This window comes from Gallus gallus, chromosome 3 (assembly GCF_016699485.2).
Source record: "Gallus gallus isolate bGalGal1 chromosome 3, bGalGal1.mat.broiler.GRCg7b, whole genome shotgun sequence".
NCBI lineage: Eukaryota > Metazoa > Chordata > Aves > Galliformes > Phasianidae > Gallus > Gallus gallus.
Window position 1 is genome coordinate 76,117,511 of NC_052534.1, and position 17,371 is coordinate 76,134,881.

A 17,371-nucleotide genomic window follows, 5' to 3' on the forward strand; every position below is an offset into this window, starting at 1 on the left:
GTCTCAGATTTCCTAAAGAGCAATAAAGGTGTTTGTGTGCTGTTCAGGTAACCTGCATAAGTGTGGTAGTGTTCATGCAGTTACAACACACTGGATTTTTTGCAGGCCTTCAGTCACAAGTAGTCTGTGGGAGATCTGATGTGTAGAGTGCGTTGGTTGGGCCTGTGTGAGCAGGCCATGCTGTGCTCAGTGGGTGCTCTCTGCATTCACACGTTGGCAAAAACTTTAGGACAAGACTTCTAGCAATTTCACACAAATGGCCAAATTCCTTGAAGTGTTCCTTGGTAAGATTTATTCATGGGAGGAGGGCACTTTGAGGGATCTCAAAGGTTTGCTATGTAGCTTCTGTTATTAATTCAGGAAGGAGAAAACAAACAAAAACCCAAACCTTCTGAGAACATTTGAGTGCGTAAAGGTATACATTCTCTTGTTAAGTCTCCTTCTCACAAGTTCTACATGATACCTTTCATTTAAAATGCGTTATGTGAATTAGGCATGGCAGGGGTCCTGGTCAGAGTGAATTCAGACTCCTATTTACGTGAGAACTCCTTTGTTTATATGAGGCCCGCGTTCTACCCGCGTTCTTTGACTGACTTGACTTTTCTTCCTACCAGTTACTTCTGGGTGATTCTCCTGCCCTTCCATGTTGTCTAACTAAACCAATGATTTTAGTAAGGCCTATGCTTTCTGCTTGTAAGTTTTTACCAGAATCAATGTAGACTTTAACCAAAATCTCTGCTTATAATTTTTCTGATGTTTTTAACTGATCAGATTCAGCTTCACAAATTTAATGGCATTTCCATCTGCGTATGATATCTTGTTTGCTTGGCAGATTAGCCATCTAATTGCTAATGTGAAAGAAAGGCTGTGGGATCAGACTTCTGTGTGGTCGGTTAACAGTTTTCCTGACTGCCTTTTCTGTTGTTGAAACTAACTTTCCTCCTTTTTTTTTCTTCCCTCTGCTTTAGACTGTTCTGCAGCAGGTGCTGAAAGATGGCACACAATATGGAACGAAAAGTGAACTTTTCTCTACTGTGCCTAAACAAAAGGCAGTGGTTGAGTTTAGGTAAGCACACGTGATGAGTCCTTTAGGAAAACTGCCTTGTCTGCTGATTGATATTCATTGCTGTAATGTGTGATGCCTGTGAAGTTAAACCATGTTTATGGTATTGTATTCAGCTGTGTTTAGTTCTCTGACACATTTGTCAAGTAGAATATGCTTTATCTAGGGACTTGAGGGTTTTTTTTTTTTTCCTAGAATATATTTTTGGTGCTTGAAAAGGTCATTCCTCTTTCTCATTTAGTGTATGGCAGCATTCAGTTTTTAAGTAGCTTTCTTCTATCTTGTCATGAAGAAACATCTGAATTTTCAGCCAGCAACACCCACCCTTGGACTTCAGTTTCCAAACCCCTTCTGTTACTTAGCTTTCCTTACTGTATTAATTTCTGACTCACCAGAGTAGCTAGGCATTTGTCTTGATAAATTTTCTAAATTTCTGGCCCTGGAAATTCTGGCCAGTGAAATTTTGTTTGTGGCCATGTGCTCATGGAAATAGATGTGTCTGACTCGGATATCATAGGATCACTATGGTTCAAAAAGACCCACAGGATCACCCAGTCCAACCATTCACCCATCACCAATGGTTCTCGCTAAACCATGTCCCTCAATACAATGTCCAAACGTTCCTTGGACCCCTCCAGGCTCGGTGACTCCACCACCTCTCTGGGCAGCCCATTCCAGTGCCTGACCACCCTTTCAGAGAAGCAGTATTTCCTAACGTCCAGCCTGAACCTTCCCTGGTGCAGCTTGAAGCCATTCCCTCTAGTCCTATCACTAGTCACCCGAGAGAAGAGGCCGACCCCCAGCTCACTACAACCTCCCTTCAGGTAGTTAGAGAGAGCAATAAGGTCTCCCCTGAGCCTCCTCTCCTCTAGACTGAACAATCCCAGCTCCTTCAGCTGCTCCTCATATCCTTATGCATAAAAAAATTTGCATTCACTAAGACTCATTTTATAGGCTTCCTCAGTCAGAAAGTCAGCACTTACCTTGAATTTGGAACGTGAATGTTAGAGCTGTGCTTCCATTTTGTTTTAGAGGACAAACAGTTGTGGGCACACTATTTCTTTTTCCTTTTGTTGATAAAGAAATGACAGCCTGTAAAGATCTAGCTTAACTATTTTGTAGCATTTTCCATGTAAATGCTTAAGACAAATTAATAATATGCCACTATTGAAAGCTTAAACTGAACTGAAATACAAGAGATAAGCTGAACAGAAGCTAATCAGAGAACTGTAAGGGAAAACTGTGGGCTTGTTACAGTTTGGCTGTACGAATGAGTTGAGTTCTTTTGGCAGTGTGGCAGCCTTGTACACTGAACAAACGTTATTTGTGAAAATTTATTACAGCTCCCCTAATATTGCCAAGAAGTTTCACATCGGACACTTGCGTTCCACAATCATAGGTGAGTCTGCATCTCAGTGTATCCAAAAAGGGCTGCTTTGTCTTTGTGATTCAGTTGACGGGAGTGCTGCTCACCTTTCACTCCTCTCGTGGAGTGGCTGTGTCAGTCTCCGCTTGCTAATTAAAAGCCTTTTACTCATTATGCAGTGAGGAAGGAGCGTGGTGTGTTGCTGGCAGATTTATTAAGTCACACATAATATAGTTTTATGTCTGCGAACGTTAAACGAAGTAGTTCAAAATTGTTCCACAAAGACACCCAGCGCAGCTTCCACTGAGGTGTTATGAATGTCATTTGAATTTTAAATGTCTGATTTGCACTGGACTGCAGAGCAGTCACGCAGTTATGTCTCAGTGGCTGCCTTGGAAAACGTTTGCTTTTATATGTTAATGACTTGATGCCAGTACTGCTAACACAATCGTTGCTGCCATTTGTAATGGAATAATTTGTTTATTGTGCAGTACTCTAATGGCATATCGAAAACATTACTTCTCTCTTTTTATTTTTCCCTCTCAATGAAATCTCTGGATCAGCAGAAGATCCTACAGCATCTGTAGAGCTAATAATGTAGCGTGTATAATAATTAGCTACATAAAATTAATAAGTCTGCCTCTCCATTGGCTGGCGGTTGAGTGTTGTATCTTGGGCTGTTTGTTTCACTTCTGGATCCTTTCATATAGAAAAAAATATTAAAAAATAAAAAATTCTGTAGATTGATGTTTGTCTCGGAAAGAGAATGAAGTGCCTACAGGGAATGGAATGGAAAGAGATTGCACAGTATAGCATGGTGTTACTGTAGCAGTAACACAAAGCACAAAACTTTCTGCACCATATTTATATCAGTGTAGTGATCAAAAGGTACCCTTGAAGCACAGAAAAATAGAGGAAGGAATGCATATATTCCTTTGTAGTTTGGTAATATAGCAAAGCTCAGGAGAGAGATGAAGCATTTTTGTGGCAGTAACAATTAGAGCAAAGATGTGCTTACGTGATACTGAGTTTGCACCATATTGGGTTGATAGTGTGTTAGGTGAAGGGCTCAGTACTACTCAACGACTCAGTGTTCTCTGTGTAACTTCATAATAACAGCAGTTTGTGCATTTCAGTACTTGCTTAACCTCCTACTATGAAGTTACCTGGCTTTGAAGTGGAGTTATGCACTTGTGAATACGCAAGAAGCCCTTAGAAAGTGTTTTTCGTGCCCATGCACTTCGTAATGTGTGCAAACAACAGTGGTACAAACACATATCTGCATGAGTCATTTCATAGCATCTTTCAAATGCAAAGCCTTTTCTATTCTTTTTTTCCTGCTCAAAAGATTATTGCTTTAAGCTTTGAAGAATTTTAGTCCCTTCTGTGGAGCAGTCCATCTGAGTGCATTTGAAAGGGAAAGCAAGTCATATGAAAACAGAAGGTTGATCTGGAAGATCGTAGAATGTGTACAGTTCTGAATAATAACGCCAATTTCGATTCCTTACCAGGAAATTTTATAGCAAATCTCAAAGTTGCACTGGGACACGAAGTAACAAGAATAAATTACCTTGGTGACTGGGGCATGCAGTTCGGTATGTTTTCATATTTGTTTATCTTATTCCCTTGTGTAACATGGTCAAGGTTTTTGACTTCAATTTTTGCAGGCACGTTGGCTTCATCCTGGGCACATAAAGAGCACTATTGTGTTCACATGCATATAATGTGCAATTAGTCTCCTTAAAGTATTAACAAGACTAGTCTGATTCATCAGCACTATGACCTATACCGCTGCTTAAGAAATACAGGAGGATATTCACCCTGCAGTTCCTCCTTACCTCGGTAGTTCCTCTCCCACAACTTGTGTTGTTTGGGGGTTATTTTTAAAGCACAGAGTTAATATTTTGTGTGTGCTGATTATACTCCGGGAGCCCCAGCAGCTGAATGGGCTGCTGTTGCTGCCTCCAGACAAAATGCATACACATTGCCATGTCTGTTACATGTCTGTGATACTGCCTTCCTTACTCATATTTTGCATGTGGAAGAGTAAACTGGTTAACTTGCCTATGTACTTATGTACAAAGGAATGGCATAACAATATATATATATTTTTTAAGTATATTTAGTTGTCTTTGTGTGTGTGGTAGCATTGTCTTTACCTTTTGTTGTTGCTCCCTCTGGAAACAAGTTTGTTATTCCTAGAGAATAACTGCCTTGCACAGCAGCTGCATTTTGACAGGTTAAGACCTGAAGTGTTTTTATTATGAAGACATCCCAGTACTTCCCCCAGAATATTCAGTTTCCTTTAAAAATGTAGCAAAAGAGAAGCGTGTGGGTGGAGAATATGGAAGTGAATAGGCCCTAGGAAGCCATCGATCTTGTGAGTGTGTGCGTCTGCATGCACGTACGTACGTGCTCCTACCTCCTCTGAAATGTCCATCAGATATAAGCACTGAGAAATCCTCTCGTGTGCAGCCCTGCACGGATTGATAGCTATTCTCTGACTGGAATTCATTTCTGTCTGAATGCTAGATCTGTTAGTATTGCTCTCATGTGGCAGTTGATCCATGGGAACCACTTGATGGGGGCATATAAACCCGAAGGGGCATTTATACTTGAAGGGAGCATATAAACAGGAGGGGGAATGGCTGTTTATGAGGGTGGATAGAACAAGGGGGAATGGTCTTAAACTGAGACAGAGGAGGTTTAGGTTGGATATTAGGAGGACGTTTTTCACACAGAGGGTGGTGACGCACTGGAACAGGTTGCCCAAGGAGGTTGTGGATGCCCCATCCCTGGAGGCACTCAAGGCCAGGCTGGATGTGGCTCTGGGCAGCCTGGTCTGGTGGTTGGCGACCCTGCACATAGCAGGGGGGTTGGAACTAGATGGTCATTGTGGTCCTTTTCAACCAAGGCCATTCTATGATTCTATGAAAGACAGTGTTGTTGCTTTCTGTTGTTAAACTTGCATTTTAAATTTATCCATATTCTCTCCTTTTCTAAGGAGGCACACACACACTTCAAAGATGATTTTGTCAGATTTTAGGCATATAAAAAGATGCAGCCATGCTCACTTCCTTGTTCTTGAAAACTGGTTTGGCCATGGAAACAGTAGAACTGTCACACAGCTTTTGCAGTGGGGTCTGAAAACAGTGTCAATATATGAAGTTTTTTTGTTTTTTGAATGGCAAACAGAAAGTGAAGCTCATTCAGCTCTTCTGCTGCCCCCTTCGGTTGAGCTGATACAACTGCTGGTGGGCATTTCAGTGAATCAACGTTGTGAATAAAACTGGGTTAAAAGTTCAGCAGAAGTACCCCACTTGGACTCCATTTATGCATTCAGGTTCAGCAGTATAGGTAGCGTTCCTAAAAGGTATTCAGTTCTACCCATTCTCCCTCTAGAGTAAATTCCTGAGACTGAGACAGCTAGAATGTTCTTATGGCTGTGAGAGCAGTAATGGAGCATTTTTTTTTCCTTTGTGAAATTACTTCCTCCACAGCTTCTCTGTTGTGATCCTACTTCTGCTCAAGCACTGTTTTATAGTAGAGTTTCACTTCACTCAGGATGTATTTCATAGGAATTGGATGCAGAAGGAGTTAACCTAAAATGAAATAAATTTCATCATTGCATATTTCTTCCACTTTTGCCCCTTAGACATATTTTTTATCACCAGCTCTTGTATAAGGAATGTGGCAATGGCAATTGAGCAATGAAATGCAATGTAGGTAAAAGGCTTCTCAACTGACCTCATTCATTCTGTCTTTGAAGATACTAAATGGTACTCACAAGTCTGAATATCAGTAGTGTTATGTATTTTAGTACAAACTTTCTAGAAAGTATCAACTTGACAGAGAACGTTACTTACATACATACCTGTTGTCCAGAGAACAGCTATGAAAATCGTTCTTCGACAAAGTGATTTCAACTGTAGCTTTCCAAAGGGCTGCTCCCTTCTTTATTTGGGCTGGCTCAGCTCAAATGCATGACAGGTTTTATATCAAACAATGTAGTCATGCTTCACAAAATTATAGCATAGGAATATTAGTATAATGGTCCTTCCCCAGAAGCAGTGCTATAATTAAGGATCTGTCAGCATTTCTATTACAACTTCTGTCGTCAAAGGCTTTACAAATAATAATTGAAAATGAATTTTGCTGAAACATGGCAAAACAGTCTTCAACCTTTGGGCAGTTTTGGGGCATGTTTCTTAAGGTAACCAATCTTAGGCAATCTGTCTATCCATCTTCCTGACACCCTGCTGCTAATAAATTCTGAACACGTTGGCCAGCCTGAGCCAGATCTGAAGAAAATGTCTCAGAGAGCAAAATTCTTATAGTTTTGTGACAGTTGGCAGCCAAGTAAGGGTAGAATACAATGCAGTGCCCTCAGGGAGAGAAAGTTAACTTCTGTGCTTAGCCTGTCAGCTAACCAGTCAGCACATCAAAGTCAAAACCAGACCCAACCCATTATGCTGCATCTTGCCAATAATTGGCACATGTAACAAGGGCTGGATGACAGAAACCTATGGAGGGTTGTATTTGAGCTGAACAAAAACTGGAAGTCTTGCTTAGGGGGTTGGAGTATGGATCCAGCATCGAAGAGTGGAGTGTGTAGGTACTCTAATATCCACAAGCTCAGTAGGAAATCAACATATAGTTGCTCATGAAACAAGCTGTCCTTAAAGAAACTCCCTCTCAGTAGGATCTGACTCATTTTGTTTCCTAGACTCCAGCTTGTTTTTCTTATCTAAATCTACCACAGCTTGGTGTTTCCAAGAGGGAAGTTCTTGAGATAGTGCTGTTTGTTTAGCTGCAGAGAGTTTTTCAAAGAGGTGCCTGCGTGCCCATTCCTCAGCTGCTGGCTTTACATCAGTCGGGGTCCTTGTTAGCTCAGGAGGGAGAGACAACTTGAAAAGCACCCTCAGATAATCTAAGAGGCTACAGGGTTCCTGTTGCTGGATTACCGAATGAGTTAATGAGCCCTTTTGATTTAGACAATAAGATTGGGATTTGAATTTCTCGCCCTTTCAGATGGCTTTTGGAAAGTGCTGAAGCCAAATCAGATACGTGAAAGCAAGCTGCTCATTCTCAGCATTGAGAAAAGAAAGTTCCCTTGAAAGTATTGCATGAGTGGTATGCGAAATACCATGGTGCGTCCCAGTTTCTATTGTCCTTGAAATGATAATACTGCTAAGGGAGGAAGTCAGACAAGGAGTTCTGAGCATGTTCTGTCCCTGGACAGTTTCCTGTATGTGGCTTCTTATTTTCAGCTAGCTGCTGCATAGCATCTAATTTTGTCTACAGATCTAGCAACAAATTCCATTTTTGAGGAATTGAAAAAATCCCCATGGTGTTTCATACTAGTTTCTAGCTGTTACGGTTGTTCTCATTCAGTGACATAACAAGCTATGCTTTCATTTTGCTGTTAGAGCATACACTGTTACACTGCTTAAATACGTAAGGAATTTGTTTTATTACACACAGCGTTAAGACTTGCTTGTGAAAAGAATAAAACAATGCACTCTGGGCTCTTGTCTAACTCTGCATTTAATTGTTATTCGAGGCTTACTAGGCGTGGGTTTCCAACAGTTTGGCGACAAAGAAAAGCTGAAATCCAGTCCTTTACAGCACCTTTTTGAGGTAAGTTCAGAGAAGACCATCCAGGGACTTCAGAGAGCAGTCTGTTTAACTTCGCTATCAATTTTACACGGAGTGGTGTGTCTGCAGGGTCATCGTGGATTCATGTAACTCACGTTGGGTTTGAAGTGCTTTGTTGAGAGACGAGTGGCCATGTCAGCAGAGACAGGTTTCATCAGCTAGAAAAACACGCCACCTAAGGGGGATAATTGAACGCATGGTTAGCTTGCGTTGGCTGCCGCTGCTGCCACAGACAGCTTGTCTGCTGTCACTGTCCACCTACCTAACTGGAACAGATGACCACCAAGCTTGGCTTTGGTAATGCTTTGGAAACGGAAGTCTCGCGTCTGATGCTGTAGTATATTGTTTACCAAAGCTGTATTCGGTTACACTGAAAAGAAGTGGCAAATATGCTGTGAAAATCTTTTTGTTGCTTCTGTTTTGGAATAAGTCGTATTTAATTTCCATTGTGCAACACATGATTTGCTGCAGTTTGGGGGAAAGAATCTGTAAAGTGTTTTATATCTACCATGAAGCCTTAGCATATGTATGTAACAAGAAATGACTGTCATTTTTTGGAATACTATTCTGGAATGCTATTCCAGCTCTGCAGAATGCTTGCTTTCTTTCAAGAACGCGAAAGAGCCGGTGGTAGGTGCAATTGCTGTTGACAAGCATTCATGAAATGCCTTTCAGCAGCAGGGAAACTGTTTTATTGCAGGAAGATGCCCTTTTGGTTGTTCACACTGTAGCACAGTGCAAGTGTTGCAGATAACATTTCTGTGCATCAGGGACAAAACTCAGTGGACTCTCCACAACTCTGTGATAGTTTAACAAGTTTCTTCAGAACTAATACAGTTCTGGATGTTGGTTTGCACCATCCAAAACCGTGTAAAATCTTACAAGTCAATGTTTATTTTTTCCTCTATACCAGTTCCTATGGCTCTTCTTGTTTCATATAGTGCAGTAAGAGCAAAAAGAGGTTTTTTGAATCTTCCGATACTGAAAGTTATCTTCCAGTGACAAGTGCTGGGTGTAACGCATATGAGAGAACATGACTTCTATACCTACCTGTACAGATTAAACTCAGTCAAGGAATGGCTGATGTGCCATGCACCATCCTTTTAAAAGAAAGATTTCAGATGCTGTAGGGGCTTTCTCCAGGTTCTCTGTATGGCAGCATCCCAGTGTTCTCCTGCTACAAAGCTGAGCTGTGCTTTACATTCTGAGCTGGATGTGGAAACTGTTGCCAACGCTGGTGTTTGGACAGTGTGTCACAAGATAACTTTTACACGTACCTGTTTACAGGCAAAGGAACAAAACATGGTTGAAAGCCTGGTTACAGTACAATGGAATACACATTAGGCGGGTTGTTTATATAGTTGAATACCTGCTTCTGAAGTTGCTGGCTTTGTTGACATACGTGCTGTTCACTTGTTTCCTCATAGAGTTGTAGAATATCCCAAGTTGGAAGAGATCCACAAGGATCATTGAGTCCAGTGCCTGGACCCATTCAGGACTGTCCAAAATTCAAACCTCTGAAGTAGGACAACTTCAGAAATGTAGAAAAACTTAATTTTGGAAACCTAGGGAACCTTGAAGTATCAGTTTAACCTGGCTGCTTCTGAGATTAATGGGTTCTTAGCATGAGTGTGCTGTAGCTGTAGGACCGATTTCAAGAGGCAGAAGTAGTCATATTCTTTTGATTATGCACTGCTGTATATTATTTAATTTTCATTTATAACTTCAGTCCATTCTTAGGACTTAAAATGTGCCTACTTGAGTTTTATGGTAAAGCTTTAAAATATAATCTATTGGAGCAGCATGTAGGCTTTATGACCTTAAAATTACTTTTAAATTTAGTGGACGGTATTCAGTTGAGCTATAAAAGAGTCTAAAGCAGTGGTTGTTGGAGACTGAGTTGCAGTTTCTCAAATATTCCCTACTTTTAACTTCCTTAGCTGGGTTTCCAGTTTACATTAGGTTCGGAGATGTGTTTCAAAGTGGTAACGTTCTGCTGTTGTGTGAAACTAACCTCTTTTGTAGTTAATTAAAAAGAAAAATCCATGACATAGTTTCTGTATGTGTGGATAAGTGTGTATTTCCAAATAGCGTACCTTCCATTTTGGCTAAGGCTGCTGCAAATATGCCTTTCACGTTATTTTTGTTTTATAGCATCACAGATGGGGAAGGGGTTAGAGTGTGTGCAGCTACTGTTTGGGGCAGAGGGAGCATTGCTCTTGGAAAGGGTTGAATTTTCCTTCTACTTTGTTCCCTTTTTTGTGCCAGAACTAAGCAAACATTAATCTTTGAGGCTTGTCAGCAGTACTTTAAAAATCTTGGAACATAAAAGGAAGGGGAAAAGTTCAAGGGTTTTGATGTGGAAGCTTATTTTTATAGGCTGAAGCCATTCGAGCAAGATATTCCTGCAGGAATGAAGTTTGTATTAGCAAGATTGAGATGATTTGGGGACCTAAACTCTCTTACAAATACTTAAAAGTTAATCAGCGTTGAACTATTTGGATCTAAATAAACAGTGTAGCCACTAATTACTTTAATTATTTTCACATAATACTTAAAAAAAATCTTTTATGTGGTCTTTCAGAATGTTATATGCAGAAAGAATCACTGGTCAACCATTTGGCCTTTATATCTAAAGGAATTTGCTTATGAACAAGGGAGCCAGTTTTGGTGTACCTAGGTAAGATCAGCTAATAGAAGAGTTAGTAATACTTGTGGCAAACTGGCTGCGTGTGTGTGTCTAGTCAAGTGTAGACATTCATATGCTTGATTCCAGCCACAGACAGATCATATGTTAGTATGGATACAGAGTACTGCAAGTAATCTGAGTGTAGTGAGGCACTGGCACAGGCTGCCCAAAGAGGTTGTGGGTGCCCTGTCCTTGGAGGGATGGTTGGATGAGGCCCTGGGCAGCCTGATTTAGTGGCTGGCAGCCTTGCCAGTGAAAGGGAGATTGGAATTAGATGATCTCTGAGTTCCCCTCCATCCTAAGCCATTCTATGGATTCCAATTATGTGGAGTTTGGATCACAGCTGGGTTTTATTTGTTTTGGGAGATTTTTTATTTGCTGGTGTGGTTTTAGTTTCTGTTGTTTTTGTTTGGTTAGTTTGGTATTGCTGTTGGGTTTGGGGTTTCTTGTTTGTTTTTGTACAACATGTTTAGCTTGGAGAAGAGAAGGCTCTGGGGAGACCTCATTGCAGCCTTCCAGTACTTGAAGGGAGCATATAAACAGGAGGGGGAACGGCTGTTTATGAGGGTGGATAGTGATAGGACAAGGGGGAATGGTCTTAAACTGAGATAGGGGAGGTTTAGGTTGGATATTAGGAAGAAGTTTTTCACCAAGAGGGTGGTGACACACTGGAACAGGTTGCCCAAGGAGGCTGTGGATGCCCCATCCCTGGAGGCATTCAAGGCCAGGCTGGTTGTGGCTCTGGGCAGCCTGGTCTGGTGGTTGGCGACCCTGCACATAGCAGGGGGGTTGAAACTCAATGATCATTGTGGTCCTTTTCAACCCAGGCCATTCTATGATTCTATGAACTTTGGGTCCATCTAGGGTGCTGCTTTGACTGCCATCTCATTTTTAGGTAGTGCAGTTGTTTTAAGTATCAACTTTGTGCTTCTCTGAAGAAGAGTCTCTGATTTAAAAGTCTGATGGTTTCCCTTTCATGCAAATGATTTCTTCTCTAATACTCTGTTGCAGTTCTTTCAAGGTTAGGAAGACGATGATAGCAACAACAGTAGAGAATTATGAGATTAGTCTTGTTTCAAGATAAGCTGCACACTTTCCTGCTGAAGTTTAGACTACTCATTCATCCTTTAAATAGGAAATCTGTTTCTTTAATGCAGCTTTAAAATTTTTAAGATTAAAAATGTCACCTTCAAATCTATTTTGTATTATTCTTGTAGAACCTTGGTTATTTTTATTTGAGGAGAGGATTATTCTTCTTCAATATTTTCGTGCCATTTTATTTTAGGTGTATGTGCAGATTAACAAAGCAGCAGCAGATGAAAACACAAAAAAGCTGGCCAAGGATTTCTTTAGAAAACTGGAGGAACATGACGAGCAGGCATTGTCACTTTGGAAAGAATTTAGAGACTTCAGCATTAAAGAATACACCCGAATTTATAAGGTACAAACAATCCACTGCTTTTTCTGTGTTGTTGGTAAAATGGTCTCCTTCCATCTATTGGTCCATCTATCTAATTGTCAGTGTACACGGCACCTTTTCATCCAAGAGACTATGACTTAAAAAAAGGAGGCTGCTATAATGTTGTGAATTCATTGCCCTTCTGGTAAACTTTACAGTATTGTGGGGAAGATGTTTCTAAATATGCCAGGTTATGCTCCCTTCTATTGGGAAAAAGCACAGTAGTTGATTTAACGTCCATGTAGAATGTCAACTGGCAACTGATCAATCAGCTGGCAACTGATACAGATTTCATTTAATGGAGTCCATATGATTGGCCTTTTGACCAGTTCTCCCTATTTAGAAGCCCTAAATCCGAGATGGTGGTGCTGAGCAACAAAGCAAATCAGCGTTAGCTAAATGCTACTCAGTTTTATTTTGTTTGTAGTCAGCAATAACCTACTCAATTTAAGTTTCCACGTTATAAATTTATTGGGTGACAATACTGTTCCCACTTTTCTGATCTGATATCATGATGCATGCAGAGTTGTGTATGTTACAGGTTAAATTGACTGAAATAAACTAAAGCAGCAGAGATTACAATAGTAATCTACATGTAAGTTACCTGCACGTAGAGCTCAACTAACATACAGCCATCTGTTGTACACTGTAACCTCAAGAACGGAACCAGTTGCCCACTGTTTGATGGGAGAAGTTTGTGCTATTGACCACGAAATCACTACTTTGAATTTGTGAAACGAGTGGAAGTACACCTCCTGTCGCTGAACCCAATCTCTTGGTATTAATGGTATATAATCTTGGCCCAGAACCAACAGAATCCATCTGAAAATTAGCTACTAGATTCATGCCAAGTATTCTAAATTAAGATGTCCTAAGTAAGGCACAGTGTTGATAATTCTAGTGGAAACCTGACCTATTAGGGTAGGTGGAGTATTGGGCTGCGTGTGCCACTTCATCATGATGGTATGGTCATGCGTTGCTGATGACGTTACAGCCTGCTCTGACACTCACCATCCCTTTTTAAACATCTAAGTACCTAGAAGATGAACTGTCAGCATTTGTTGTTCCCAGTTTAAAACCTTGTCTCTTATACTTTATGCTCCATTTTGGCAGTTAGTCAGCTAATCTTTACCAAGTGTACTTTCAGCCTTCCTAGTAAATATGATTTCTGTGTGTGTAGCAAAGTCTATGAGCAGCTTCTGCTTTCTTTTCTTTCTTTTAGTTTCCTTCTAAAATAGGGTTAGTGCCAAGGCCAGGTAACTTCTTTTCAGTCCACTGGTTTCACCTCTAGCATAGTGTATAATGGCATACCTCAGAACTTCCATACTCATCACTCTTTCCAGTTTACTCCTAACATCTCATGAATAGTATATTCAAATTTGTATTTAGCTCCGGGAGATTAATTCTAATGCAGAACTCAAATCAAAATCTAAGCATCTTTTAACACCGAAGTGACATTTTTTGGAATAAAACCCATCTTAGTTCTCTGTCTGACCTGTGGCACAGACCTATCATTGGACTTAATTGGAAGAAAATATCTCAGTCTAACTGTGTTTCTCTTCTTTCATATTCTTGGAACCCTTCAGCGTCTAGGAGTGCACTTTGATGAGTATTCTGGAGAATCATTTTATAAAGAGAAATCCTGGGAAGTTCTAAAGATGTTGGAGGATAAAGGGCTCCTTCAGAAAACAACGTATGACCTGGTTATTCAGCCTATTGATGTGCTTTTTTTAACATTTCAGTTATATTTCATATAAGATGACTGACGTATGTATTTAACCTGAAGAAAATTGTTTTCTTTACATGTTTTCAGTAGCTATTCTAGTAGAAAACCAACAGAATTTGTGCAATCATAGCAAAAATTGTTTGCCTTTTCTCATGACACAGAAGCCTGGCCATAACAAATTAGGTACAATGACAGTGATCAACTCTTAATGGCCTTTTAGGCTGTTGATTAGTTTGGTAACCTCATGTGCTGATTACTATGCGGAGTTAGGTAAGATCCTTGCCTTAACGCACTGCCTGGCTGAAATGGGGAGGGAAATTATATTCACAGAATGCACCAGAACGTGGCTAGGTGTTTTTTTTACTTCAGTAGTAGTAACAACAAACTTAGAGGAATGGTCTTTGATGAGACTTCAAGGAAACAATCATTCAAGTAATGGGGTCCCATGACAAGAGGCCTCTCTCTGTCTTGCCTGAGTTTACTTGTATTTTGGATTGGGATTGCAGTTCTTCAGCCTTCTCTCTCAAATTGCAGAAAAGGGACCGGAGTTGTGGATCTTTCAGAAAAGAAAGACCTCTCATCACTTTCCACGGTCATTCGTAGTGATGGGACATCTCTTTATATAACAAGGCAAGTAATCTGTCTGTTTATAAGGGTTAGTTTGGCCAGACAGACTTTGTATACATACATTTGTAACTTATGGTGCAGATTTTGCAGCTTTTTATTTCTGGGGTGGAATACTTTGACTAATGGGTAACTGGAATTAGCAATATAACTATGATGGGATGAAAATGACTTGGGAAAAACAACTGGTTTTAAATACTTTTCCTTCCCTTAACAGTCTGTTAATAAATCTCCTCCTTCCCTAAGTAGTAACACTTTCTCCAGCTGCTAACTTCAAAATCAAAGCTGAGAACTCTTTATCTAATAAACAGTTGGCAAATAATGAAGGTTTTAGAAAAACCTTTTCTGTTTACTTACAGTGTGATGCAGAAGAAAATGGTTTGGTGGTTCATTGACTCAGTGAACCACCAGCACTGTACCATCAATTTCATCACTGTTTTTTTCCTTCTTTCTCCAAATTCCTTGTGGATAATTTGATATGCAAGACTTGATAACTCCTAATACCTATAGGAAGCTAACTCCTTAGGGTGCCTCACCCTTGGAGAGACACATACAAGAGCACTTCACCTACACGATGAGTAATTCAACTTGTTATTCACTATCAATCAACATGGACATACGGGCGTTTACTCCAGTCTCTTCTGTTGCTGGCATCATAGTGACCAGTAAGACCTGAAGTCCTCAGTTCCAGTGACTGACACTTAGACTTCCAAACACATACATACACACAGGAGAGAGAGCCCCCTCTCCCAGGAAAGTTAGAAACGGAGTTTAATGAGAAGGGGACAGACAGTACCAACTAGGTACAGAGTGCGGCCAAGTCTACTGGCCAGCTGCGTTTGTGAGCAACCTGCCTCTTCTGTCTTCTTTTCCCTCTTTCTCTGCCTTTGATTCCTCCCTGAACATCTCATAAATCTTGTGTAAGTGCAGAATGCTGTTCTTTCTGTCTCATGTCCCCTCAGCATTAGAACCTGGAACCTAACACTGAGCACTGGCTTAGTTTTCCAGAAGAGGGTTGTTCCTTTCATGTCTCCAGTGGACTGGTTTTCTTGTAGGCAGAAACCAGTTTTATTTTGCTCATAAAACTGTCTTCTTTGTGATTTTCTTAGCTAGTGGTTTAAAAAATAATTTGAAGCACTTCTATTTTGTGTAAGGTATGCATACACTCTAATATGGCATTCCTTCTCCCCTCGACAAGAGTAGATAATTTTCCTATGTGGCAAAAAAAAATGAGATGTGTTTAATTTTAGTGGAAATCCTAATAGTTTCTCACTATCTCTTTCAGAGACCTTGCTGCTGCCATAGACCGAATGAATAAGTATAACTGGGATACTATGATTTATGTGGTAAGTAATTCTAGATTCACTGAACACTTTGAGCCTGACTTCAGCAATCTGGGGGCCTCTTGCTCCCAGATCCGACTGGCACTGAGTGTTTTTGGCAGTGACAGAGACAGCCTTCACTGCCCAGAGGCTGTGCCACAGTATGGCAGTAGTTCTTAGTTCTGTTTCAGTTCACGACCCACAGAATGGCTGAAAAATCAGTTCTGGGGGTGTTCTCTGTTTGAAAAATGAATTGCAATTTGTTTTAAAGCAACTTTTTCCTCAGTTGACATTGTATGTTCTATATAAATGTTGTAATTAATATTTTTAAAGCCGTTAGTGTTATAAGGGGTGGTAATATTCTGAATGAGTGTTCTGAAATCTAAGTTTACTCTCAGTCCTCGTATATTATCTGTGATGTAAATCTTTATAGCTTTGAACAGTGCCTTCATGTTTTTTACGTTAGAAATTTCTCATGAGGTACTATGTAATCAGCCTGGACCGTGCAGTTGTGGACAGAGATTGGTTTTATACTTCTGCACTTGATTGCTTTGCTTTTTAACAATTCCAGCTGTGTCAGTAGTGAATAGCAGGATTTTCTTCTCAACTGTGTGAAACTTTTTCTGCTTTAGAACTACCAAGGATGTACCACACGATGCTTTCATGAAAATCATGTTCTGTTATTTGAAGTCAGTTAATGACCTGTGGAAAGAATCTGCAGGTTTCTGGCACATGGCAGTGCCCCTGTATCTTCTATGGCATACAGCTTTTCCAAAAGCCAGTCCAACACAAATGCCACGATCCAAAGGAGAGATCAGTAAGCACAACATTAAATACCCAGGTAGTTTAAGTGCAACTTTCAGTTGAGTCACATTCCTCCTCTTATTTTCAGCCTTCAGGAAGTTTCTACTGAATTGTCATTCCAACGTGTGGTCACAGAACATGTGATCATAGCTCTCTATTTTATGTTGGTTGGTTGGTTTGTTGGAGGTGATGGTGGGTTTACTGCCTCTGTCTGGCCGGTATATTCTAGATCACTGACATCAGAGAGCAGCATGGCCATGAAAGTGCAATGCATGAGGAGTTAAGGAAGCTTCCAGCTAGTTCATATGGCTAGGTAATTATCTCTATATGCATTCGGTAGCGTAGGTGCCAAGGGAGAAGGAACAATGAGAAAGAAAATTAGTGGGTATTTTGCACAAATCAGGATGTGGGCTGAATGTTAAGCTAATGGAGTGAGCTAATGTGCACGCTCCATTAGATTAACACGCATGGAAACAGCAGTCTTAAACTGAGTGGCTCTTCATAGCTCAATCCTAATAACTGAATTTTTATTTCCCTAAGATCCACTTGTTTTTAAGTTGTAATGCTGTAAATCAGTGCATTCACTGATGTATATTAAAAGAATCCTACTTAGTTCATATAAATGCAGTGCTATGAGCGTAATGTCCAAAGCATTCTAAA

At 40.3% G+C, this 17,371-nt stretch overlaps 1 protein-coding gene and 1 long non-coding RNA gene across 6 annotated transcripts in view; one reads left to right on the forward strand and one right to left on the reverse strand.

The window, feature by feature from the left end:
- The window catches only part of RARS2 (arginyl-tRNA synthetase 2, mitochondrial), a 39,291-nt gene that overhangs the window by 5,214 nt on the left and 16,706 nt on the right, over nt 1-17,371 (forward strand). For 3 of the 4 annotated variants that reach the window (NM_001278019.2, XM_015284618.4, XM_015284617.4), the window contains exons 5-12: nt 969-1,066; nt 2,407-2,462; nt 3,941-4,024; nt 7,993-8,069; nt 12,062-12,217; nt 13,822-13,928; nt 14,496-14,591; nt 15,871-15,931. In NM_001278019.2, coding sequence (NP_001264948.2) covers nt 969-1,066; nt 2,407-2,462; nt 3,941-4,024; nt 7,993-8,069; nt 12,062-12,217; nt 13,822-13,928; nt 14,496-14,591; nt 15,871-15,931 — 735 coding nt within the window. The remainder of the gene's footprint in view (nt 1-968; nt 1,067-2,406; nt 2,463-3,940; nt 4,025-7,992; nt 8,070-12,061; nt 12,218-13,821; nt 13,929-14,495; nt 14,592-15,870; nt 15,932-17,371) is intronic. The other variant, XM_025148758.3, reaches the window with a different exon arrangement.
- On the reverse strand, nt 7,896-11,329 carry LOC121110502. Of its 2 annotated transcripts, XR_005858523.2 has the most exons (4): nt 9,457-11,329; nt 9,138-9,364; nt 8,350-8,457; nt 7,896-8,262 (listed from the first exon to the last, which is right to left on the reverse strand). It is a non-coding gene; the product is annotated as an uncharacterized LOC121110502 (long non-coding RNA). The 2 variants fall into 2 exon arrangements; XR_005858524.1 differs by having other exon boundaries at nt 9,138-11,243.